General features: G+C 42.5%; 2 protein-coding genes across 4 annotated transcripts; both read left to right on the forward strand.

Annotated features, from left to right (window-relative positions):
- Window positions 1-62: 62 nt before the first annotated feature.
- mrpl39 (mitochondrial ribosomal protein L39) lies at window positions 63-8,689 on the forward strand. Its single transcript, XM_034096401.1, has 10 exons — window positions 63-253; window positions 947-1,153; window positions 2,618-2,757; window positions 3,250-3,349; window positions 3,630-3,700; window positions 4,551-4,663; window positions 4,850-4,915; window positions 5,001-5,154; window positions 6,158-6,205; window positions 8,548-8,689. The coding sequence occupies exons 1-10, from the start codon at window positions 217-219 to the stop codon at window positions 8,614-8,616; spliced, it is 1,005 nt and encodes a 334-aa protein (XP_033952292.1). The 5' UTR covers window positions 63-216; the 3' UTR covers window positions 8,617-8,689.
- A 4,526-nt stretch (window positions 8,690-13,215) lies between these two features.
- Window positions 13,216-25,676, forward strand: jam2a (junctional adhesion molecule 2a). Of its 3 annotated transcripts, XM_071205517.1 has the most exons (12): window positions 13,216-13,609; window positions 18,146-18,211; window positions 18,372-18,482; window positions 18,978-19,127; window positions 19,233-19,420; window positions 19,898-20,000; window positions 20,550-20,657; window positions 20,777-20,789; window positions 22,336-22,407; window positions 23,118-23,151; window positions 23,372-23,446; window positions 24,442-25,676. In XM_071205517.1, the coding sequence occupies exons 1-11, from the start codon at window positions 13,561-13,563 to the stop codon at window positions 23,402-23,404; spliced, it is 927 nt and encodes a 308-aa protein (XP_071061618.1). In that variant the 5' UTR covers window positions 13,216-13,560; the 3' UTR covers window positions 23,405-23,446; window positions 24,442-25,676. The 3 variants fall into 3 exon arrangements, with proteins under 3 accessions (XP_071061618.1, XP_033957137.1, XP_033957144.1); XM_034101246.2 differs by lacking the exon at window positions 24,442-25,676 and having other exon boundaries at window positions 23,372-24,320; XM_034101253.2 differs by lacking the exons at window positions 22,336-22,407; window positions 24,442-25,676 and having other exon boundaries at window positions 23,372-24,320.
- The last annotated feature ends 743 nt before the right edge of the window (window positions 25,677-26,419 follow it).

Below are 26,419 nucleotides of genomic sequence, written 5' to 3' on the forward strand. Positions count from 1 at the left end.
GCTGTCATAAACACAAACTGCACGTCCTGTAGGTCACATGGAACTTTCCCAGCACTATTAAGTTCCTACCCGGACCTGCTTCACTGTTGTACGTCAAACAGGCATGGCGTCCTTCAGCTAAAGACACAAGCGACATACGTTTATCCATTTGCCCTTCCGTATACATTTGCGTTTTTATTTATTTATGTAGGTGTAGAAATATATATCTTCTTCACAATGGTGACCAGGACCGTGTGTCAAGTTCTCCAGCGCCGTGAGTAACGTTAGCATTAGCATGTGAGCTATCTAGGTAGACATGTAATTTGGAGCCTGGATACATAGACATTTTGACATGACATTTAATGCAAAGTGTAATTCATAACGATAAGCACGCCTCGAGATTCTACTAAATGTCCCCAGTGCGTAGAGTAACGTACAAGGACCTCTCCTTAAGTGAGAGCCAGTGTTATTATTTAATTTTACGAGAGCCTACACTTCCCATAATGCAACTTGTTTGGTTCCTACCCCTCACTTTGAAACACAGATTTATTTTAGAACAATTTAGTTTTAAGCCCAGATATTGATATGACACGAACATAAAGTAGTGTCTTCATTATATATATTTACTTTATTTGCATTGGCACTTTTTATACAAGGGGAATTCAAAGTGTTTAATCTGTGCATCTTAAATTATTGATCTAATATATCATATTCCATTTACTTGTATATAGACTCTTAATGCACGATTGCCATTCTATTTTATTTGTATTTACTTGCACTATTGTATCTTTTTTATTTGTTCTATATATGTTGCACTGTTGGAGGAGCATGTGACCTAAGTCTTTCATTGACATATCTACACTGTAGCTAATGTGCAAATGACAATAAAAGCCTTGAAGTGCTTTTGAATAAGTCTGCATCCCTTCTTCTGCTAGGTTCCATCATTTCCTCCTCTTTCTCTTCACAGGCTTTTCCTCTGCCGCTGCAGCCCTGCGTGCTTCGCCTGCAGACGTCCGCAGCCAACGCAATGCCGTGTTCTCCAGAGAGCAGGCCCGGCAGCGAGCTCTGTACCCCCGCATCGAGAAGATCGAGGTGTCCATGCAGTGCCCGGGGCTGGACGGTACTCTGCTGGTCATGAACAGAGGGATGTCCACTCCTCTGAGCTGCGCCCGGCGTGAGTTTTTTTTTTTAAAGAACTTACATGGAGATGTACATAAATATCACACCCGCCTCAGTTTACAGTCCACTCAAATCTACACATACTGCCCACATACATACATCACCCCTTTCCTTCTAAGTCTTGTCAAATAAAAAATTAATTCAGACATTCATTTAAATCCTCTGACCTTTCCCTAGGTAGTCAGTATGGATAGGAATTTGAAAGCAAATGAATATTCGAATATTCGACCCCCCCCAAAAAACGTTTAACCGGTTAACTGAAATGTACATATCCTGTAAAAAAAATAATTGGGTAAAAAAAAAAGATTCAACATTTTTTTTTTCATGAACCTTTGGAAATAAATAAATAAATACATGTTCAAATAAGTGTAGAAACCAAGTCGAATTTGTCAAATGTATTGAACTGGTGATCACAGTTTGACAGCTATAGGCCTACAGCTTTCATGTGTGGAGGCGATTCACAATCAGGCCAGCTGTAGAGAAGACCCTCTCAGCTGGAACGGAGGTTGCGGGTATAGCAAGGTATAGCATGTGTACGTTTAATTTGGCAGAGTTTGACCTCTACACCGCACTCACTAACCTGGTCGAAATATTTCCACACATTACTCCTTTTTGACGCCATGTCTGTTGTGTAGGACTCTTCTTAGAGTGTAAATAATTACCGGACTATGACTGGTAAAATATGTTGAATACCGGCAAAACTAAATCTCTCCAGTCAAAATGTCTATGCACTTTGCCGCCACACACGGTTGCCAAGCAGCGCTTATTGTTGTTTAGGCTGGCCACTCATGTGTCGCGAGTGTTGACAGGGGGCGGGGGAGCACGCTCATGAACTGTTAGCGCCGGAACCTCGCAACGGCTGCGGAGCGCATTTGGGCCTAAGATGAGGTTTGAGTCTGCGTGATCTGCATGTAGGGAGGGGCAGCAGCCATATCATTGGCTAGAACCAGCGCCATATAGACATATATTCTATCTATATGGCGCTGGCTAGAACTAGCTAGATCTGATGGATTTGGACATAAACACGAGTGAAGTATAACCGGACGCGAGAGAGAGAGATCAGCACCTGCAGCTCTGCCCGCTGTGAGGGACCGGTGAGCGGAGCAAAACACACCTTTAGACGTCACCTAACACATTTAGCTATGGCACAGTCGTATACATTGAATTATTCAATTTGATAATATGTAATCAACTTACGCACCCCACCCAACATTTTTTTAAATTGAATAACTCATATTCGAATACCTGAATAATTATTAGAATACCAGAATAATTTCGAATATTCGATTAATGGTTCCCATCCCTAGTAGTCGGTACAGACAGGTATGCTTACATGTCTGAAAAAAGGTGCTAGTTAAAATGAAATGTAAAAGAAAATAATCCGTTTGAAGGGAATGTGGATGCACGATAATGTGTCGCTATAAATAAACGCTTGTTTTGCACTCTGTGTTTCCCTCAGACTTGACAGAACATTATGTGGACAACTCGGCTCTGGCCCTGGTGGACGGGGAGCCGTGGTCCCTCCACCAGCCCCTCACTCACTCCTGCTCTCTCACCCTGCTCACATTCACAGACAACGATCCAACAATCGCCAACCAGGTACTATTACCACGAGAATATACTCTAGTCTCCAGCTTTTTCATGGTGACCTGAAAACTGTGAAAGAATTATGAAGGTCGGGGAGTTTCATAGATTTTCAAGGGGAATAAAGGCATTTCTTAAGTAGGAATTGGCTTTATTTTTTCAGTACATGATAGTGTTTCTATACTTTTTTAATTTCTTATCTTAAAGCATATGTTTACCCTCGTCTTTTCAAGTCTATATTCATACTCACTTGTCCACAGGTGATGCTAAAGTGGGTCACTGTTTACCGTTATCTCTCTATTGAAATGTAAATGAATCCAACTGAAGGTATTAAAGCCGCTATCTTCACTGTAAATCCACGTCCATCACAACACACATACTTTACACACTAACAATTTGGATGTCTCAAAGCTTCATAAATTGGTTTCTATCAGCTATTAATGGCATAAGAATGTTCTATAAGGGATATAGAAGTGTTAGAGTGTGCGTGGTTTCCTCTCCTTTCAGGCCTACTGGCGTTCCTGCTCCGCCCTGCTGGGTCAGGTTCTGGAGACTGCCTTCAAAGAGGACTTCACTGTGGAGCTGCTCAGCACCATGGATGTTGAGGGTAAAGAGTTCCTCTTTGTTTCTCCTTATTTACCCTAACCAAACATCAGAGACCTGTAGTAATAAACAAATCTCTGCCAGGAACTTTCGAGACAGAATTGAAGGTTAGATGCAGCGTCTGTCTTTGCCCGTTCTGATAGACTTGTTATGTCTAAGTACAATTATTTTGGCTCCTTAAACATAATTCCTGGCAGGCCATTTTCTCCTAACGTTATTGAAAGATACACGTGGACTCTGGTGAGAGGTGCTGCGGTGTTCATTGGTTTCTGTTTCCATTGCAGTAGCCACTGCCGGGGCTTTCTGCTGTGACGTGGTGCTCGACCCTCAGCTCGACTCATGGACTCCCTCTGAGGTGCGTCTGTGCTCTAAAGTGCAAATAAACCTCTGCAGTCACTTCCCGTCTGTGTCTTCTTCCTAAGCTAACGTTGTCCTTTTGTTGACAACAATTACATTTCATAGCAGGAAATCTGTAAAATAAAACAGTCATGCCATCGTTTCTGTTGACATCAGGTCTTCAGCTCGTGTTCAGTTCCTTTAAGAAGTGATCTTCCATCTTTTGAATATCAAATACTCGTCTATTGAAACAATATCAAAGATGCTTCATTGGGCATCATTCGACCTTAACGCGTGTTTCGCTGACACCCTCCTTTTAAACGAATGCTGTCTTTTGCCATATTTCCGAGTCTCTATACTTGGGTGTTTACGCTACCACACATGCATATTCATATTTATTTAAATGTGTGTTTTGTGCGAGGAAGAGAGTCCAGAGTGTGAATTAAAAGTGAAGACTGAACTGGTCACCAGCAGTTGTAGAGATGGAATAGTTCAGATGTTTTTGTTGGTGTTGAATACTTTACCTATTAGATCTCTTGCACCATTGGGTTCATTTAAACATGCATTGTTATCTCACTTTCAACTTGTTATAACTGATATTGATGAAACTGATTTGCTCGACTGTCTCTCAAATTGTAATGATTGTGAGCATTGCTTGAATTGTACTTAACAGACTGTATGTGGTTTGTCTTGTGTGTCATGTTTGTCTTTTTGTTTATGTCTGTAAGTTGTTGCTATTGTCGGGATCCCCTTGAAAACGAGATGGTGCATCTCAAGGGGTTTATCCCAATGAATACATTTCTATATATACCTTGGGTTACCAGATCCTTTGAGTGTTAAACCAACATGGCGGTGTCTTATCTCTCCAGGAGTCGCTGCGGTCTCTCACCCGAGGGGCTCAGCAGCTGATCCACCAGGACCTGGCCTGGGAGCCTCTGGTCGTGGTGCCCTCTGTGGCTCTGGAGGTCTTCTCACACAGCAGGTGCGCTTCATAAGCAACAGAACTGTCTAACACTGATACGGTTTACAGCTTTTTCACCATTTTCCAGCTGTTTCTGTGCCTTTTCTAGCTTTATACACCTCTGTGTCCTTCCTTTGCTGTCCTTGTTGCCCTCTCTGCATCGCCCCCCCCCCCACATAATAATCATGTTTTCTTTTTGTCATCCAGGTGTAAACAGGAAGAGGTGGAGCAGAAGGCATCACAAAGTCCCACTGGCACCGTGATGCTCCACAGGTGACTTGCACTTTCCTATTTGACTTCGTAGCTTCTTTGTGTGAAGGAGAACTGATGAATCCTGTTCCTTCCTCTCTGTGTGCAGATGTGGTGACCATGTGCTGCTGAGTGCGGGCCCCCTGGTGGGCAGGACGGGCCTCTGCTCCCAGTACGATGTGACGGCCCTCCACAGCCTGGGGGAGGGTCCCTGGGGCCTCCAGCGCCGAGCACAGGGCCTCTCCCTGCCGCTGCACATGGAGGTAGGGTGTGCTTCTGATATGGCGATGGAAAGCACACTAAGACGCTAAAAGGCTTTAATCTACTGTGTAAAAACCTTAACGTTTGACCTTTTGTTGCATTTTAAAAGATTGACCTTCCCAGTAGACCAGAAGTGTTGTTGACCACCATTTTATCCCAAATAAATGGAGTGAGAACATTTAGTTATTTAAACAGTTTTTTTCCAAGTTAAAAATAGTTCAATACTAATAATATGAGTATCTGCCACTGTGCAGAAACAGCAGGCTTACACAGGAAGAATAGACATGCAGACAGAAAAGCTGCACAGCATTAGGATGTTGATTTAGAGTCTGCATGCCAATGAAAGCTTCAAAGTATTCGGTACAGCCCTTTTAAAAAGGTGTAAATCAGTTGAAACGGTCATCTATTGCCACCTGCTTGAGGCATTCCAGGTTTTAATCACAAGCAGTGATTCAAGACTATAATTACCAACGCTGTTGCCATGCAGCAGAATATTCATGACAGTTGATTGTTATTCCAATATTAAAGCGGGTGATGTTATGGAATGGTTTGGAGCAGGGGTTAAAACAAAGCACAAGCATCATTCAGTTTAAAAGGATGTACAGAAACACCTTTTTTGAAAAATATGAGAATGAAGAAAGGTGATTGAAGATGAGAAATGATTGTATGTATAAATGTAAATGTATGTAGGAATAACTTGCATAATGATTTAAAGGACAAACATTGATCACGTAAGGGGTGGGAATTAATAAGCATTTGCTTCCTCCTACTCCCTTTCGGACACATTTATTATTATAATTATTAATATGAAGACTTTTTTTTTGTTGAATATACAAATATTAATAACAATACGGTATTCTGTTTTTCACATTTGCTATTTTTTATTTGTTATTTTTTAATCTGTTCGAAATAAAGACTGAAAATGAAAGCGTGTCCTTTTGTCCGGTGCGTTAAAAGCACTTTATCGGTGTGTGCCTGTCAGTCACGTTGTCTTCCTCTCTGCAGGCTCATCACACGGTGTGGAGGAAACTGAAGCAGCGGGCAGGGAGACTGGTAGGAGCAACAAACACCTCTTCTATTTATTCTAATACCTCACACAGGCGTCCAACAGCAGCGACTTCAAAGGGGGAGGGGTTTAGTCTATTTAATGAATACTTGGCCAAATTGCTGCTGTTTTACAGAGCGAGTCGAGGTTGGGATATAACACGACTATCTTTTATTACGTAGCACTTTATATTTTTGGCAAAAACAGAGGAAATAGACGAGCTCCAGGTCCCATCCTCCTCGCGAAGGACAAACTGCAGTGTCTTTTTAAAACACGACATCAAAGACACAGAAGATAACGCAAGATCCAAGGAAGAAGTATTTTTAAATCTCTCCAGGTTCAAGGCTCGTATTCTAGACATCGTGACGCTCAGGTTGATGTCTGAGAACAAGCGGCTCTTAAAGAGAAAGCATCAATTCTTCAAATTCAAACTAGGCTGCGAGATAGTTTTGGATGGAGACATCTAGGCGAAATATATTTTGCTCTGGCATTCTCTGTGCATCAGCGTAATGCTAAACAAGATGTACTCGTTTATAGACGCACTAGATCTGGCGAGAGATGACTTCCTGCGCTCTGTGGCCTACATTTCATTTTCGCTGAGATTTGTTCGCTGGCAGATAAAAATAGCACTTTCTGAGACAAAAGTGTGGACGAAGGATATTTGGATCAAGGGCTTTCTGGAGTTTTTACAAGCACAGGATTAGCATGCAGACCTGCTGCAGCACAGCACTTCATGCTCTTAGAGGACACTGGTCCATAGCATCTCCTGACACATTACTGTTAGCTGTGTCTGAGTACAGGCAGCGAGTTGTCCTGTCCTCCATGTCCCATGTGTTAATCACCAATCAGTGGAGGAGCTATAAACCCTCTGAAGCACTTCACCCTGCAGTTAGTTCCATATTTGTGTGCGAATCACAGCTAATGCACGTGATATCATATAATATATCATTCGGTGGATGTTTTCGTGAACATGAACAACAAGAGGCTAGTTTGTGTTGTCATGCAGATGAAATATATTTTATTCATGTGGACAAACTGTGCGAGATGTGGAACTACACTAACAAGCAGCTACGAGGACTGGGCTCAAAACACAATCTGAAAAAAGATTTGTAGACATGTGAGTGTAATTCAGTACAACTTGGGTGCTCTGGTCGTTTGAGAGAGACTCACGTTGGGGCCGCTCGATTATGGCAAAAATCATAACCTCGATTATTTGGGTCAATAATTGAAATCACGATTATCCATTTACTTTGAAAACATACATTTATTGAAAAGGAAAATGTGAACAGTATCTTTTTAACAGTTGATTACCTTACATTTCATTTAGCAGACGCTTTTATCCAAAGTGACTAATGACCAATTACAGGGACATACTACGGACTAAGTGCCTTACTCAAGGGCACACGAGTGGTGGTGTTCCTGGCGGGATTTGAACTCACAACCTTCCAATCTTCAGCCCACCTCACTATCCATTAGACCACCACTATCCCACATTACCATGATTACCCTGAACTTTAAGTTTAACTCAACTGAAAAACCAATAAAAAAAAAAATATATATAAATAAATAATCGTTTTATTTCGATTATGTTGTTTTCATAATCGTTGCAAGCCAAAATCGTAATGGCGATACCAGCAGCCCCTGAGTTTGTTAGAAAGAAGAAGAATTTCAGCATGGACAAAGTGAACTTCTTGGAGTAATTTATAAGATAACTTGGACAAGCTGTCTTCTTATCAGGTATTTAAACACCACATTCAAGTGTGTTCTTTAATGTTGTGGTAGACAGCAGACTGCAGTGAAGGTACAATATGTACAGCATATTTACACTTCACACAACAAGTCCTTTCCAAATGCTGCCGATAATCCCTCACAGACTGTGAAGTATGGCAAGCATAGAAGGTCAAAGGTTAACATGATAGAGATTGAGAACAATTTAGACAAAAAAAGTGTAAAAGATCAGAACTTTTTTAAAGCGATATCGCTCAATATCTAAATAGTCTGCTGCAGTGTTGTAATGTTGTAAAGTGTTGCTGTTATTTTGTCCACCTTCTGTGTGTGCTGCCATACAGAAACAGGGTTATAAAAGCAGAGATGTGTGGGTGTCGTGTTTTCTGAGCCGGCTGCAGGCGGTGGGGAAGCATGTCCCCCGTCTGCCTCCAGCTGGCACTCGAAACAAGGACGCCCACGCTCCAAACCCCGCCTCCAACATAACAACAACCCCATAACAAATCTGTAGAAGGATCATTTAGACATGATATTTAAGGCCATTTCTAGTTTTAGTTACCCAGTAGGTTAGAGAGGAGACGTAAGGATATATAATAATCATAAATGTGTGGATTTATTTGCGCAGGTTGAGATGCCGAAACCTGAAGAAGTGGCTCCACCCGCCTCCGAGCAGCCAGCAACAACCTCTGCATAACCTCACACACACTTTCACATGTATCCCATTGTATTATTTGTTCAATAAATGTGTAAAATAATATAACAAATCACTCCTGCTTTTCTCATTCTTACTTAAATTGCTCAAAAATGTAAGTAAATAATTTTCCATGACCCTTTCAAAGTCAAAGTCAATGACTACATGTGTTATACATCCAGAAATCTCGAGATGCCGTTTCCCGCAGTCCCACAGTGTGACAAAACAAAAAGGGCCTAGATAAACGGGTACAATTAAAATGTTAATAATATATTTAAAATGTTCAAAGTGCAGTTTCTGGTACAAAGTGTTGTGTGTTGACAAAGATTGTAACACTGGGGGGGGAAAGGTGTTTCAGTTGTTCAGCTGATGAGGAGGAGTAAGAGTGAAAATTGAAACGTGTGGGTGTCGGTTACTGTATGTGTGTGTCAGCAGTTTGCTCAACAACAACAGCGGAGTGTGTGTGTGGGTGTGTGTGTTAGCCGAAGGCAGCTGTTGCGTCTATCACTTATCAAGCAGGTGGCTCTCAATCCTCAGAGTGTGTTTGGGTCAAGTGTGAGAAAGTGTGAGCGAGCCTGAGGATCGGAGTCTGGAGGCGCTTTGTTTTCCCCCAGGATTCCAGGCATGTTGTCGCATTAAACACAACACTAGCCTTCCTCTCAGCCAACACAACAATCTGTGTGTGTGGAGAGACTGTATCGCAATCTGTGTGTGTGGAGAGACCGTATCGCAATCTACAATGGTTTACCACCTTCCAATGAGACACCTTTTTGAAAGAGCTTTATACATGGAAATGAATGACATGTATATCAACTATGTGTGAAGTCTTTTATTTATTTTATTTATAAAAGCACATATTTGCAGTCTTTTTGAAAGATAAAAACAAATCAGTAGCATCAAAGAATATAAATAGAAGTGTTGGGATCATCATTGATGATTTATGGTACGAATAATTTACAGACTGTCCTGGTGCCTTCAGACGATCCATATTCACATTAAAGGCCTCTCAAATGATTAATTATCGAAATGATATTTTGGGGAAAACATTTACTATCCGTTGTACCGAGCGTTAGTAAGAGGTACCCATAGTTTTTATTATCATGCTGCGAGCTTACTTTAGTGGGTTAGCTCTCCTCTCGTGTTACAGTACAGGTGGTTACAGACAGCTGGTAATAACCACCAATGACACGAAGAAACATTGAGCAGCCCCTCCCCCGGTCATACATTACAGATCTCTGTCGGACATTTGAGCCCCCGCCACTGTGTGTGTTTGACAAGTAAGATAAGTAAAGACAGGTACCTCCCCCCCCTCTAACCTCAGATTAACCAGCGAGGGTTTTGTAACAGGCATTTTTCTTGCATTTAATCACAGCCCAGCGGCATCAATCCCCATCAGGAGACTTCTGAGGGTCGAGCAAAGCCACTAAACTGCGTGCAGCTGTCTGGGCTACGACCCCCACCCCAACACACACTGACAGAGTGCAAGACACACCCAAGGACATATGCCTCGGACCCTGAGAGCACAGTCACACCAATTGAGATGTTTGAATCTGTGCCCTGAATTCCTCGCCTCTAGAGATGACTGCTGCGCCCGCTGCTCAAACATTATTAAAATTGAATAGCTACTAAAACATGCCGCGATAATGCATTCCTATAAATCAATTCATAATGCGTTTTTCTTACCCGGCTTTTGCACGAGAGCTTGCGCAGTAGGAGGTCAACGGTGAAGTCAGTCAAGAGGTTTCATATTAGTATAAGCAATCATTGGAAGCGTTTGAAGCTAAACCAGCTCCTTACTCAAATATTGTGTAAGAAACTATGCCACACACATCCAGGGAAACGAAAGGGGTCTAATATCTTTAAAAATGTAGTAACTGCAGTGCTTCTCGACAGTTAATGTCTTTATTAATTATGATAATCTATCAAGCGAAGCCAAACAGTAAATGTACCTTCTGTCTCTGCAAAGTGAGTAATCATAGTCTACATTTTCAGTTTCCGAGAGAAAAGGCACTGATTCATTTCCTGTTTTCCAGCCTTGGGAGTGCGTGTCCTTTATCCTCTAAGCCTTTCATTGTTTTGGGACTGCACCTGGAATTTGCTTTGAGCACAGCACCTTGATCCAAGGCTGGATGATCTTTGTCATATATTTCATCCGGAAACATCTCACATTTAATAATATTGGAATTTGATCATCAACATCAACTTAACATTTCGAGGGGTCTTTACAAGTGAAAACTTTCATGCACTTCAATGCTACTAATGCAGCCCCATTTCATTCAATATTATAGTTGTACGTGGGGGGGGGCAAGGGAGACCTGCAGCAATTAGCTTCCACATGAAACATAAAACAACATAAAACAATAGAGGATATCATACAACATATTTACAAGCTACATTTACATACTTATCAACATATACAAATACTCATAGTTTCAACGAGCATTTCACTTAGACTTGCTTTAAAAACATGCAGAGGAATGAGATTGCTCAGTTTCAATTTTAGCTGTAGATTGTTCCAAGCAAGTGGCGCTGCGCACATAAACGCTGTCTTACCTAAGACAGTCCTTGCTCTTGGCACATCTAACAAGACTACATCATGTGATCTCAGACAATAGCTGCTTGCAACTCTCTGTGTTATCAGAGAGCAGATATAATACGGGAGTTTACCCAACATGGCTTTATAAATAAATGTGTACCAAGGACTGAGCCTCTTTACAGTAAGTGATGGCAGACCTGCCTTGGCATACAGGGTACATTACATTACATTTAGCTGACGCTTTTATCCAAAGCGACTTACACCAACAAAATACAAACTTGAAGAAAACAGAATCATATAAGTACATCAGGTTTCATAGAGCAAAAACATTTCAAGTGCTACTCAACTGGCTTTAGGTAAGCCAGTCCTTTGTTAGTATATAAGTGCTTTGTTAATAGTTCTATCGCTCGAAGTGGAGTCGAAAGACACAGTGATGAGTAAGTGCTTTACAATTAGTGACTAATCTCAGTGCGCTGTGATAGGCGGCATCTAACTTGTTCAGGCAATGGGCAGGTGCATTCATATAGATCAGATCACCATAGTCCAGCACAGGTCAAAGGTCACAGAGCCTTTTCCTGGCCTCAAGTGAGAAACAGGACGTGTTTCTGAAAAAGAACCCAAGCCTAACCCTCAGCTTTTTAAGCAGGTTATTGACATGAAGTTTAAAAGAGAGGCAATCATCAAGCCAGATACCTAGGTATTTATAACAGGCAACAACTTCAAGTAGTTTTCATTGCGTAGTAACAATATCCAAAACAGGCTCTGGTGTCTTTTTAGCTTTTGAAAAGAGCATTATCTTGGTTTTATCCACATTTAAAATAAGCTTAAGCTCAGAGGGCTGAGTCTGAATAATGTTAAAAACAGTCTGCAATTTAACAGCAGCCTCCTTAATGGAGGGACCTGCACAGAACATCACGGTATCATCCGCATAGAAATGTAAAGTAGCTTAATCGACATTTTCACCTAAACTGTTGATATATATATAGAATACAAGTGGACCTAAAACAGAACCTTGTGGTACACCATTATCAATGTTTAACCACTCAGAAGACAGCCCATCAAACTGAACACATTGGGACCTTTCAGAGAGCAGTTCACAAACCACCCACTGCATGGCTGGATATGCCAATACTGAGTAGCCTCTGCTTCAAGGTGTGATGATCGACGGTATCGAACGCTTTGGAAAGATCAACAAACAGAGCTGCACAACTCTGCTTATTATCTAAAATACTCGCCACATCATTCACCACTTTCATCGTGGCAGTGATGGTGCTGTGTTGCTTTCTGAAGCCTGACTGATGTTTAGACAGGATGTCATTTTTACATAAAAACTCCTTTACCTGCTCACTCACTAGGCGTTCGAGCACCTTTGCCAGAACTGACCATTTAGAGATTGGCCTATAGTTATTTAATAAAGTGGCCCCTCCCCCTTTTGACTGTTTGCGCTCATCCTAATTTTCGGCCTTGATGTAACAACATTCATAATTAAGTTCACCCTGGTTACACTTTTCATTTGCCCTGTTCGATGGGCGCTGTAAGTGATGAAAGTGCAGGGGTGTTGGCTTATCAGGCGATCGCAATGATTGAGTCAGACCTAAACATTTCAGATGTGTATCTCACACTGCACTGTAACTTGAATTCACCTTTGTTATTCATGATTTATTATCTTTGCTTTTAAATGCCTGTTTTTAAATGCCCTTTTATAATATGTTTCTTAAAGCACTTTGAATTTCCTTGTGTTGAAATGTGCTATATAAATAAACTTGCCTTGCCTTGCCTTACAAATAAAACTCGTTTAAATAGAATAAGACAGTCAAACCAAGACAATATTTAGTCTTCTGAAGATACATGAAGATATTTCAAACCAACTTTAGGGTCACCTCGGGTCCCTCTCAAGGTGCGGTAAGATGCGTGCCACACCTTGTTGCCCACGCAGTTGCCTCGCGTTATTTGGCCATTTGTCAGTGCAGTGCGCGTCTTGGACACCGCGCTGCGCTCTTGCCGCTCCGCCGCGTTGCTCGTCTGAACGCTCCCCCATCCCTCCCTCCCTCCCTCCCTCCCTCCTCTCCACCCTCACCCAGCGCAGGAGCAACACACCCCAGTGGGAGAGAGGACGTCCAACCGCATCTTTCATAGTAACCGAGGCTCACTTCTCAGCCAAGACCCCGGTGTTTCTGACCGATCTGTCCCGGAGGTGCGTCCAGATAATCCGCTTTCTCCGCGCCGCTTCTCTTCGCTCCGGTTCCGCTCGGCGCCGGATCGGTCCGCTCGCTCCCCCCCGGAGATCAGTTAATTCCCTGGAAACTGGATGAATTATTGGAGAGTTGTGAACAAGTGCGAGAAGAAAGCTGAGGCTCGGGATCCTCGCTCCGTCCAGGGAAGACAACACTCTGCCAGAGTTGTGGACGAGAATGGAGGGGACGTCCCTGTATCTTCCTATTGTTGTTTTACTGATGCAATGTAAGTGACTAACGGAAAGTGTTCAGAATTACTCATTGTTTCGCTGGCTGTTTGCTTCCTGCCTTCCTATCTCTCTAAGAGGTAATGCTTAGAAAATAATTAAGTGCCTGATAGTAGCTTAATGTACTTTAATTGATCTAACTATAAGGATTTCTGTTTTATTAACTGTCCATGGATGTCGAGGATCTATACCTTGAACAAATTGATTAACATGTTTTCTTACTCAAATAGTACTCTCACTTTCTTAAGGTTTTATTTCTAAAGCAAAAAAATACATTTGAAATCATGAATTGACGTTTGAACCCTCCACAAGATAACACTGAAATTGATTATAAAAGTGCCCGCCTTAACTAATCTTTTATTTATAATACTTTATTTGTATTGTTACTGTCCGTGGATCTCTAGAATCTATCACCATTTTCATAGTGAATTTAACTATTTTGAGATAGTGGTTTTATTTAATTACAGTTTATTTCAGGTTTTATTATTTTATTCAGAACATACATTTTTCGCAGTGTTAATACGCAGTTTCCCAGTTTAGTTGAAGCCCTTAGATCCATAGAAAACAGCCCTAAAGGTGTATTTGGCGGGGTGCCACCCAAGGGTGTGGGCAGCATGGTGGTAGCAGGCACCTGTTTCTGGCAGGAGAGGTGTGGGATCAATGCATGAAGTCAGTGTTTGGATTTCAACCAGAAATACCAGAAACTGTTTATCCTCACGCTGAGGTGTTTTGATGCAGGAGACGAGTGGAGATGAACAGGATGACTTGTTTATTTAAAAAGCAAAAAGGCAACCTTTCCATGATGGAAAAAAGGAGATAGAGAGCAGGAGCAGTGTGGGATGGATGTGATGAGACAGTGAGAGTGAGTGACGCAGATTTTACTCTGTGTTTGCCACCTGCCAGGTCACAAGTTCACAGAGGTGTGTGTGTGTCCAGTCCCGCTGTGGACAACTTGTCAGAAATCACTCATGTTACACACACACCCACACACACACCCACCCACCCACCCACCCACCCACACACACACACACACACACACACACACACACACACACACACACACACACACACACACACACACACACACACACACACACACACACACACACACACACACACACACACACACACACACACACACACACACACACAGAGAGAGAGATGTCAACAGAGCAGCTTCAAATCTGCCTGATGAACGCTTGTCGAGTGTATTACTTAAAAGAAAAAAAAGAAAAGAGGGAATGTTTTTGATTTGTCTGTGAGTTGAGAAAGACACCCCCATCTCAACCTCACACACTCACCACAGAGACAGCTGTTGCTCAGAGAGTTATAGTCACACAGAGAGGCTTTGTTCAAATGGAACACACACACACACACACACACACACACACACACGGTCAGTCCTCCCTGTTTTTCTCCCCCCCCTTGAAACGTGTGCACGTTATCTATATCACAAAGCCGGGCAGGATACGCCCTATGGGCCTACCTCCCTTCCTCTTCCATTTGTCCTGTTCATTTTAATAAGTGCCTTAATTATTACTGCGCCATGCTTTTGACCTCGCCACAGCCCTGGCAACACCCACCCCAGTGTCTGTAACACTCTGTACGGACCACGTAATGAGAAGAAAGCTGCGTGCCAAGGAGCGAGCGTGCCATCTTTCTATTTTTGCTCAGGCCTCTGTGAGTTAAGCTGTCGAGGCTTGATGTTGATACGAGATGTGTGTGTGTGTGTGTGTGTGTGTGTGTGTGTGTGTGTGTGTGTGTGTGTGTGTGTGTGTGTGTGTGTGTGTGTGTGTGTGTGTGTTGTGTTGACGGCTTTGTCTGCTAGGTCCATCCCTGAAGCATTTTAATTACCCTTGTATCTGAGGCCATATTGGAGGATCTTCGGAAACCTGCTGGAAAGACTTGATTTAAAAATCAATAGAAGCATTTTTCTAACTTCCATTTCAATTTGTGAGTCATACATACCCGGAGCCAATTCTCAGTCTAGTGTACCAGTATCTAAAGTCTGGCAACCATTTATGATCAAATCATGATTGCAACTCAAAGTATCCTATTGACTAGAGATTTTTGATACTATTTTCTTCAATTTGGGCCTAAGCCTAATACTAACTTTTAAATCTGGCAGCAGGCAGCTCTTGGTTGCCAAAACTGTAAATATGCCAGTTGCTGTTTTGGTACCCTTATGTTTTGAGTTATGCAGTTAGCTTGATTTGAAAATGAGACATACTGTAAAAGTATTTACACTTTATTACAAGACAACAATGATCCTGCTGAGGCCTGTGTAAACGCCCTTGCAGCATTTAATGGGTCTGGGTCTGACTGACTGTCGTGTTCTATAAATATCATTAATGCAAAGAAAATATAATATATACTTCTTTATGGTGCATGTTTCTCACTGTCCCTATATTAGCCAATGTTTTGACAATTTCTCCAAATGTTGTTATAATCCTGCCTCCCAACAATAGTTAGTTACCTTGCAATACAGACAAAACCTCATGTGTGCAACAGAAGCCACTGAAAAGCCGCCCAGTGCTCAGTGCTCCACTTCATGCCACGGATCATACATTTGTCTCTAACCTGAGTAATGTTACTTGTCGGCTTCTGAGACAGAACGTCTTTTCATTTAAAAAGTTACACCATGTTAACATTTCCCACCATGCAGTTGTGAAACGATCCAATCTCGCCATGTGTTCATTGTCTGCCTCGACTCTTCTTGAGGCCATGGAAGCTGACAGTGTTCGTAGTAGAAGAGCACGACACAGGCCTCACATGCACAGCCTCATTTTGTGTGTGTGTGTGTGTGTGTGTGTGTGTGTGTGTGTGTGTGTGTGTGTGTGTGTGTGTGTGTGTGTGTGTGTGTGTGTGTGTCAGTGCAGCGGTAAAGTGCGGGCATGTTGTCAGCCCCGCTTGGTTTCCTCTTCTCAAAGAGACACAGTCGAAGGTGGCGGCAGGCCTGGTCTCACATTATGTGACAAGAGCGTCTCCCATTCACAGTCCCACTGTCTGAGAGGATCTCCCTCGCCTTCAATCCCAGTCTCTCTTTTATTCATGCTCCTGCAAGTCTCCCTCCGCTAACCTCCATCCGCCTCACTCCACTCCACTCCACTTGTATTCTATTCTTAGAGCCGCTCATCTCTCCTTTGTCGTGCCTTTTTTAATCTCATTGTATCTCCCTCCCTCATCATGCTCATCCTTTAGTGAGACAATGCTCCTCAGAGGGTGTCGAGGTACGGGAGCCAAGGCCGCGATGATAATCCTGTTACATCGCCACAAGTCAACACATGGCGGCGCGGGGGAAAGGGAGCGTCTGCAGGGAGTGTGCAGCTTTAATTCACTTAGCGCAAAGTAAGCGAAGCTGCTGTAAATTGAGCCGACTTCAGGAAAAGCTTTTAAAAAGAATGCGACATTTGGCAGACATTATTATTGTAAAGGCTGTTGTTTATTTAAAGGTTTATTTTTTAAAATAGCTGTTGTCGTGGAAAAAGAGCGAGAGAGACCTTTGGGTTTTTCTAACCAGCTTCAGTTTGCGGAGACGCCCAACACGGACTGTTTTCTGTCCACACTTCCTGCCCTTTGTCTCAGTTTGCCCGCCATTCTTCCATGTCACCCCTCCCTTAAGAGAAACATCTAACTCCAGTAACAATGGGCCCACACAGGAAGTGACTGACAAACAGGAAACTGTTCTCTTGTTTTTAAATTGACAATTGTGAGATTCTAATCTGTAGGCATCATGGCATCAGCAGAAACAATGGCAGGAAGTGAATGCATGTGTCAGAGGATGTATTTTAGGCTTTCCAGAATATGTGTATATTTTCAATACATCAACGTTTTTTTAACAGCCCTTAATGTTCTGAGTAAGTACAACATTTATAATGTAACTTAAAAAATGCACGGCCTTAAGAAAAACTCTCTTTACTTAAAGTTTCAGACTTCTGGGAGACGTTACAGTGTCGGTGCAGCAGCTCGTACAGTGTGCATGTTTGTAACCCTCTTTCCCTCAGGCAACCTTCAACCGCAATGAACCTGTATTTCACGGCCTGACGACCAGGCAATAATCCGCTCCGTAAACCAATCGGGACACAGGAAAGAGTTGCCCCTGCTTCCTTTTCCTGTTTGGTGGTATCAGTGACACGCAGACGTCCGGAGAAGCAAACCTGGACAGCGTGCCGTCGGCCTCTTAGCTAATGCCTCTCATCCATCACCAGGGTAATCTGGACAAGTCTCTGTTCATATGCTTGGTGACCTTCACCTAACCTGCGTTTAAATAAACCCACGGCAACACGGCTGCTTAACCCCTCTGGATTAGAGCGGAGCAGGTAGTAATCCTGCTCTCACTTCGGATTTCTTGGAGATCTCTGGCTGCCTCAGACAGTAAACCAAAGACAGCCATTAAGCATTCTCCTCTCGCAGTTGGCGGGAAATGTGGAGCACTTTACCCAATTCACCTTGCCCCCTAATGGATGAAAAGCATTTTTGAAATCCTCTCACCCCTCGTGTTGTATCTCCCCCTCCCATTTCTTCTCCACCACCAGGTTCCCCCTCCGTTCCTGTCTCTGTGTCCACAGACAGCCACAAGGTGGAGGCGCAGGAGTTTTCAGGTGAGGCAAAGAAACCCCCCCCCTTGTGAGTTGCTGCTTTGTTAGATTCACTCTGACAGAATAAACCGCAAGGCTATAAATAGACCGAGCAGTTAAAAATGTCCCTGATTGAAGGCTTCGCTATTCTGCCATAAATATCTCATCGGTGTCCCTTTTTCAGATGCCGTGCTGTCATGCAGGTTCCGCACCGAGAAAGACCAGAACCCACGCATCGAGTGGAAGAAGAAGGGCAGAGGTGTTTCCCTCGTGTACTATGATGGACACTTCAAAGGTGTGGAAGCTTGCAGTGGAGTTTGCCATGTATCATGAGAATGAAAAACCACCTGGATGCTGTGGGAGATATTTTAGCAGCCAAGTGTCAATGGTAGCGAGGCATAACGTCCTAACACACCTCTTATCCTTGACCCTTCTTCCGGGGTTAAGGGTATGGATGGAATGGTTGAAATAAATGAAACACTAGCTGTCGTGTCGTCAGATTTATCAAGCATCCTCGTCCCTATTACAGCCGGAGTAGCTTTAAAGGTAATCCAGCCTGAGCCTTCTGTTGTTGAAATGCATCAAAGTCCACTTCGAAGAGCGTTGACTTGTGAAATGTTCAAAACAAGCTCTGTGTGACTTCTTTCATCTAAAACTGCACATCACACAAATACAAATCTAAGACTATGGTTTAGGATGAATGTAATGTCACTTTTTAGTTAATTTATGGATAAAGAAATGTGCATATGGACTTTAGACATTTCCTCTGACCATCTGTCCTTTCCTGCAGCTCCCTTTGAGGGCCGGGCGTCTATTGAAGGGGCCACGGTGACGCTGCAGAGGGTGACCCAGGAGGACGCTGGGGAGTACCGCTGCGAGATCAGCGCTCCTAACGACTCCGTCCAACTGGGCGAGACCAACGTCACGCTCAAAGTCCTGGGTAAAGAAAATCAGAAAAAGCAGCTCAAATATTTATGAGATCGGTTTGTTTTTTTTCTCCAGGTTTTTCTTATGTTTCTTTGATTTCCTTCCTTGTGCCCTCCAGTTCCCCCCCACACCCCGTCCTGTGAAATTCCCAGTGGGGCAGTGACGGGCTCTGTGGTGCAGCTGCGCTGTAGGGACCAGCAGAGCATCCCGCCTGCCACATACTCCTGGTTCAAGAACAGCATGCCGTTGATTGCTCCATTGCGGGCCAACGTCACCTTTGTGATCAACTCACGCACGGGAGTGCTGGTGAGTGTGTGTCTGATTAGGGAAGCATGAGGAGTGTGTATTTGGACGTGGTTTGCACTGTCTCCTTGCAATATCATGTCTCATCAGAATCAGAGACAGGTTTATTACCAGTTGACACGTACGAGGAATTTGACTTAGTGTCGCGGTGCATACATAAAAGTAAAACAAAAAACAAACGAAAACACTATTTTGAGAACACTAATAACATTACAAAAAAAATAAGAAAAAATATAGTAAAATAGAAAAGAAAAGAAAGCAGTCTTTTACATTGAAATAGAATGCAATAAAATAGAAAATATGTGCAGTAAGCAAATCAGATATTGTGTGCATTATTGAAAGAATGAAAGAAGTTCTGGTTTGGTTGAAGGTGCTCTTTGGTTTGATGGTAGTTCTTCTTGCTCATGGACATGTCAGCAGATCTAAATCTAAAACGCTCGTCATAAATACTTGTCTTCTTCCCTCTCTGTCTCTATGCAGGAGTTTAAAGCGGTAGCCAAAGAGGACACCGGTCGATACAGCTGCCTGGCTTCCAACGGAGTGGGGCCGCCCAAGATGTGCGAGGCCAAGCACATGAAAATAGGTGTGTGTGTGTTCTTCCTGTGTGTGTGTGTGTGTGTGTGTGTGTGTGTGTGTGTGTGTGTGTGTGTGTGTGTGTGTGTGTGTGTGTGTGTGTGTGTGTGTGTGTGTGTGTGTGTGTGTGTGTGTGTGTGTGTGTGTGTGTGTGTGTGTGTGTGTGTGTGCCTCTTCCCCACACCCTTCAGCACTGGAGAAGCTCAGGGATGCAGTGGAGAGGAAAGGCCTACTAAACTAATAAAACCTTTACGAAGGTTTCAGATTCCAAGGGCCACCTTAAGGCATTCCTTAGGGAAGGTCTTCAGCTTGTTAATACATCCTGTAATGTACATTAGGTTGATGCAAGAAACTAGTTTACGCACTAAATAAATTATAGGAGATGTTATTAGAGTACACGAGACAGGGTTACACTAATATACATCCTTCCTGTTTGTTGGAGGATGTAATGCTTACCACCATGTTCTGTGACTTCCACGACATGAAATCGAGGTTTTTATTTACTGCCGCATATGTAAAACAGACCATAACTCACACTTTATTTCCATCCCGCCTCCAGAGGATGTCAATATCTTGGCGGTGGTGGCAGCGGTGGTGGTGGTCTTCCTGGTGGTGGTGGCCTGCAGCTGTGGCGGACTCTTCTTGCATCGCAATGGCTTCTTCAGCCGTGAGTTTGAATGTTATCTGCGCTTTCTTTCAAATCTAACAACCAATTATTTTTGTATTTGAAAACAACTGACAGTCACTGTGTGTTCTCTCCCATGCTCCTCCCCGATCCGTGGGCAGGACACAGAGGAAGGTAAGAGCTCTGAGATTGCATTAACATTGATGTGAACAAGCACAGGCTAATACCCACACGCTTAAGACTGAGGGGGGGGGTTGTTGTTGCACTTAGAGACTGCGTGTCTGTGCTGACTCAGGACTGTATACAGTGACAGCTGTGTGTCTACATGTGTGTGTGTGTGTGTGTGTGTGTGTGTGTGTGTGTGTGTGTGTGTGTGTGTGTGTTTGAGCCACAGCAGTGCCTACCCCTCATGTGATTGGCGCCAGCAGATGTACAACCCATGGGGAAAAGGTTGTTTTTAAATTGATTGCCTCTTCCTGGCAGAGCTGCATCTGCTGAATTCATGTCAAACTGTAGCAAGACTGATGATCTAAACATCCAGACATTTAAAAAGGGGGAGGGGGGAATAATCAGTGTAACACACTTCTGGAATAATTGCCCTCCGTTAATCAGCAAGGAGGGAAATATTGGCAGAAAGAATAGCGAGCGACTAAACTGATTGGATGGGTAATTTGAAATGGATTATTTAGATATCGAGGAGATGGAAAAATGATGCTGTGGCGTGGCAGAGGGCTGTGAGGGCATTCACACACACCAGTGGGCGAAAGGCCGTTGCGATGCTTGACTGGTTAATAAGCCAGATGCATGTCCTCGTGTGACTGGCCTAATTCGCTTGACTTTATGTTATTTGATTACTGGCCTGTTACTGCGCAGCGTTTGATGGAGAGTCACTGTGGAGCTCGTCTCGAAGCTGATGCGGAAGCTCTTTGTCTCGGTTAAAGTCTGATGCTTATCCCAGTGAGCTAACTGGAGCTGTCAGTGTCAACTTCCTATTTATAGACCGGGCTTCTTCACAAAGACTCAAAGACAATGTGACATGATATCTGATGTACCAGTGAACAAAATAGGAATGCAGATCTGGGATTGAGCCCTGCCTTGAAAGAATACAAATAAAAAAACAGTAAAGCGGACCTGGTTATTTTAGATTTCACAATGAATTTTGCACTACTTTAGTATGAACACAATACAGTTAACTAAAACAATCCTTTTGTAAAATAAAGTGCCCTAATCTGCAATTCCATCCTCAGAGTCTGCACGTGCAGGCTCTGTGTGAACGTCCATGCTCTATCGATCAAGGCCCTTCCACAGGTGTAGTACAAACCTGAAGTAGAAACTAGTCAGAAAGCATTTAGTGTTGTGTATCAGGGTGTTGGATTGCTGCATGTGATTGGCTCACCACTTGACCTGCTCAGCTCTGCTGCATCCCGATTGGCTGCATGTCAGTACAGGTTTGTTGCCACAACCCTAGTTCTGTAAACATGTGCGTATCATTTCTGTCACTTAAATTAGTTATTGAGGGGTTGTCACGTGACATTACGATAGACCCCGAATATACAGAAATGAAACGCACAACACCTCGCTAATAGAGTTATGGTGGCACACCTTACGCATCAATGACTTTACTAATAAACCCCCCCTCCACTCCATTAAAGCATGGCGTGCAGTGTCACTCCAAAGTCATACCCTCCTCTTGTTAAAGCCAACACAATGATCCCTACAGGTCATTTTGGATCTCCCAGTGTCATGGTGCAGCCCACATCAGCAGCCAAACCCTGCACAGAACTGAGGACACGTGAGTGAAGGCAGATATGGAAGAAATTAAAAGCCATAATAATTCGAATTTGAAACAAAACTGATAGCAATCATGATGTTTAACCATGAACACAAAGGTAAATACGCTTGGGCTTTTGTCCTCTCCTGCAACCACTACAGACTCCATGAAAGCAACGCACCTGGCCAATGAATAGTTTGGCACATAACCGTGTGTCGAACCGCAAATTGTCAGTTTTCACGTTTGCTTTTCGACGGGTTTAACAAACAAGATATCAAGTGTTACTTATTTTGCTTTTCAATTGAAAGGTAGGTGAAATAACAGAGACAGGACTCTGCATAATGCACCACAGCGCTATTAACCTTTATTATGACCATACAGATCGCTTACGAGAAACACTATGACCTTCATGAAAGTCATTCTAATTACAGGACTGTTGTATTTGATTATATTATGTTTAGCCAAGTGAACGTTATACATTGGCAACTGAGTGTATATTGACTTTAAATCTAACACTGAGCTAATAATAATATAGTATAAACTCCCCTTACACATTCCTCTCCCCTGCCTAATATATTCCTGCTCAGAGTCATACTTCCCTTTTTACCCACTGGGAAGTTTGCCATGTATGATGTGCATTATTTATGCAGAGCAAAATATGAGTCAGGATACAGCTGTCTGCCTGGAGAGTCTGTTCTTCTTTGTGACTTACCCACGTCTTCATCTTTCAGGTCCAATGTCAACTACATCCCTCCGCCCCAAGAAGTAAGAGGTTTTTTTTTTATTTACTCGTTCCCTCCCTTCCTCTTCCTCTCATGTTGGATTCAGAGCAGTGACATCAGCATAGTGCTGACCGAAGCAGGAGCTGTTGAGACTTCACTAACGAATGTTGCTGTGTTGAAATCACAACCTCGGGAACCATAATTCTCAAACATGCCGTCGAAAACCGTTCGATACTAATACTTGATTTTCTGTGTGCCCCCAGGACTTCAAACACACCCAGTCCTTCATGCTCTGAGAAGCTGGCCTTCCTTTGAAAACACATCACCCTCGTGAAAAGGTGCCAAACACTGGATTCTCTGATTTATTAAGTCACTGGACTCTGAATGAGCTCGTTATCTTCCAACACATGCATTTCAATCTTCTTCTTCTACCACTCCTTTTTGGCGTGGCACGGACATTTGCAAGGCTTCTTTCTCTCTTGCTTTGCACTGTGTGGGTCCCCTCAGTCACTGGTGTTTCTGCTTGTATGAGATTAACTTCACTTTCATGACGTTGTGCTCCCCCTGGTGGTCAGATGTTTAAATTCCACTTGATCTTTTCTAATTAATCCAGGAAAAATGAGACATTTTCCAGATTGCGTTTCTACCCTCTGCAGGCCAATCGGTTTAACTTGTTTTATTTTTTTACCAAAGACTGACCGATTTTGATTTAAAAGATATAATCATCACAACGAGTTCTGCTCATAAGCCATGGAGAAAGTGTTGTTTTCAATCTACTCAAACACAAATGCAGTTGACCTCAGCCAATGTGTTGTCTTCTGTCACACTGGGGCCCCCAGCTTCCCAAGGGCCACACAGGGTCTTCATGATCTAAGTTCCAGCATGACACCGGACAAAGCCAGTCCAGGAGAGCAGGAAGTCTGTTATAGCCATTATATAGAGACCAACCTATTCCATCCTAATGTGCCTGCATGGTCTTTTTTATATATATATACATATTATATATATATATACCTTGTGCCTTTTTATTTGTCATATTTATCTATGGATCACACTTTTTTGTAAAGAACTTGCCTTACTTTTTTCTGTCTTTATATTTTTGTGCCTGATCAATGTTTATCAAAACGGAGTGTGTGTTTTAGACAGTGTGTGAATGGATTGTTCAGAGTTTTATTTGAATATGTATCAGTAATAAAATGTTTTTCTATTCAATACCCTACATGCCGTTAATATGTGATCACAATTGCACAGTAGTAGAAAACACAGTACCATAACATTTTGTTTAGATAAGAGTCTAACTTGTTAGAGTGGACTTCACCTCCTCCTGCTGCAGCAAGAGGAAGACGATGAGGAGGAAGAAGAGGAAAAGGAAAGGGACCATGTACCGGTTTGTACATCATCTCCCCTCTCTGGCAACACTGCAGCTATAAGCAGATGAACCTCTTCTGCGGTGAAAACTGGCCGAACATGCAAACACAACTATTCTGGAGGAGACCAACATGTGACTGCCACAAAAAGAAATCAGTTTGAATAAACTTAACATGCTCATTACCATTATTTTGGCAATCTTAATGTGTTAAAAAAATATATAAATATGAACATTACCTTGCTCGTCCCCAACTGCCGTTTGTTATTCCAGCTGGGATTTGTATGGGAATCACAGTGTGGGATTAACCCTTCTATTGTCTTTGTTTCCCCCTTACTTTGGTGTCCTGTTTTAACTGCTATTACATTAACACAAAAACCATTAATCATCACCACATTTTATTTAACACCCTTTCAAACTGTACATATTGTATCAGACTACTGGTACACATGAAGAACTGCAGTAAATATACAAAGAATCGACACTGAACACCTGGCACACATATTGCGTGTGCCAGGTGTGATCCATGTGGGGGATGGGCACATAAAAGCGGGAAATGGGTCAAATTGTTGTGTGTGTGTGTGTGTGTGTGTGTGTGTGTGTGTGTTTTATCTGATCCGGATGGTTACTAATTCCTTTTCTTTATGGCGGTCATTTTTGACCGGTAACCGGTTACAAAGTTGACTAAATCATCCAAAATGCAATGAAAGTGGTGATCAGCCATTTTATATGTTCAATTATAAAACAGACAAGTAAAATCAAGCAATCTGATTGGTTCTTAGCCGTGATATACTGAGCGTATACCACGGGTAGAATTGTAAGTTACTTTTCACAACAAGTCAGTATCCCACGGCCTGTCGTGAGCTATTGCTTACATGTCTACTGCGAGGGATATCATGAAGCCTTAATGCAATCGAATGTAAAACAAAAAAGTTATGATTGATGAAAGTAGTACATCGGTCAGATTTGACCCGAAGACAACAGGAGGGTTAAGTGCATTATGTAAAACAATAGAACCACATGACCTTACAAAATAAGAGACCAAGAAGTTTAGTGTCAAAATGTGTCCTCTTAAGACTTTTATCTTCATTATTTTGAGTATCTTATTTACAATAGAGAAGAAGTGATCAATGAAAGATTCCAAGTGGGCTTTCCAAAGTATCTTGTTCTATGCATTGCTGTCAACATGTCAATGTTCAAATAAAATAAAAGTGGTTTGGCATTGAAAATGATGCATCCTTTCTTTGTATACATTGAGCATGAATAGCATTCAAGTTTGATATCTGACCCCCAAACACTGTTGTTCATAACGAACAGGCTCATTAAAAACTGGATGTTCTGGGTTTCATTGGAAGTCGTTTAAAGATAAAATAATTAATGTATGACCTTACCCCAGTTTACACAATGACTTTTATGAACGCTAGAAACACACTAGTACTTAAGTCGCAATGTTATTCAACCTCATTCCGAATAAAAACAGTTATATTTAGCTGGTCGAGTATCAACTATGCATCTGTATGCAGTTTAGTACTCACATTTCTTTATTGTTGAATTATAATTAGTCAACTGCTTACACGCTGTTCTTGAACCAGGAGTATGTGGCAGGCGGGGTGCTCTGCTGGTCCCTACAGCGCAGCTGCACCACAGAGCCCGTCACTGCCCCACTGGGAATTTCACAGGACGGGGTGTGGGGGGGGAACTGGAGGGCACAAGGAAGGAAATTAAAGAAACATAAGAAAAACCTGGAGAAAAAAACAGCTTGGAGCAATACTTGTATATTTTCTGTACAAACAAGTTCCTTTTAATCTACATTCATGTTTTACTTTACTTTACATTATAATCTATTTGTTAAATAGAAATGAAATGTACAATATTTGTAAAATGTACAATATGTGCCTCTTTGATGAAGGGGAGTGGTTCCATACATTAGAAATACATCAAAAAA

This window comes from Pseudochaenichthys georgianus, chromosome 2 (assembly GCF_902827115.2).
Source record: "Pseudochaenichthys georgianus chromosome 2, fPseGeo1.2, whole genome shotgun sequence".
Classification (NCBI taxonomy): Eukaryota; Metazoa; Chordata; class Actinopteri; order Perciformes; family Channichthyidae; genus Pseudochaenichthys; species Pseudochaenichthys georgianus.

Excerpts from the sequence above, each read along its gene's own strand:
- mrpl39 (XM_034096401.1), top strand. The coding sequence starts at position 217 with ATGGTGACCAGGACCGTGTGTCAAGTTCTCCAGCGCC. Across the intron at positions 2,758-3,249 it reads ATCCAACAATCGCCAACCAG|GCCTACTGGCGTTCCTGCTC; the intron begins GTACTATTACCA and ends CTCTCCTTTCAG. Across the intron at positions 4,916-5,000 it reads GGCACCGTGATGCTCCACAG|ATGTGGTGACCATGTGCTGC; the intron begins GTGACTTGCACT and ends CTCTGTGTGCAG.
- jam2a (XM_071205517.1), top strand. The coding sequence starts at position 13,561 with ATGGAGGGGACGTCCCTGTATCTTCCTATTGTTGTTTTACTGATGCAA. Across the intron at positions 18,212-18,371 it reads GGAGGCGCAGGAGTTTTCAG|ATGCCGTGCTGTCATGCAGG; the intron begins GTGAGGCAAAGA and ends TCCCTTTTTCAG. Across the intron at positions 19,421-19,897 it reads ACTCACGCACGGGAGTGCTG|GAGTTTAAAGCGGTAGCCAA; the intron begins GTGAGTGTGTGT and ends GTCTCTATGCAG.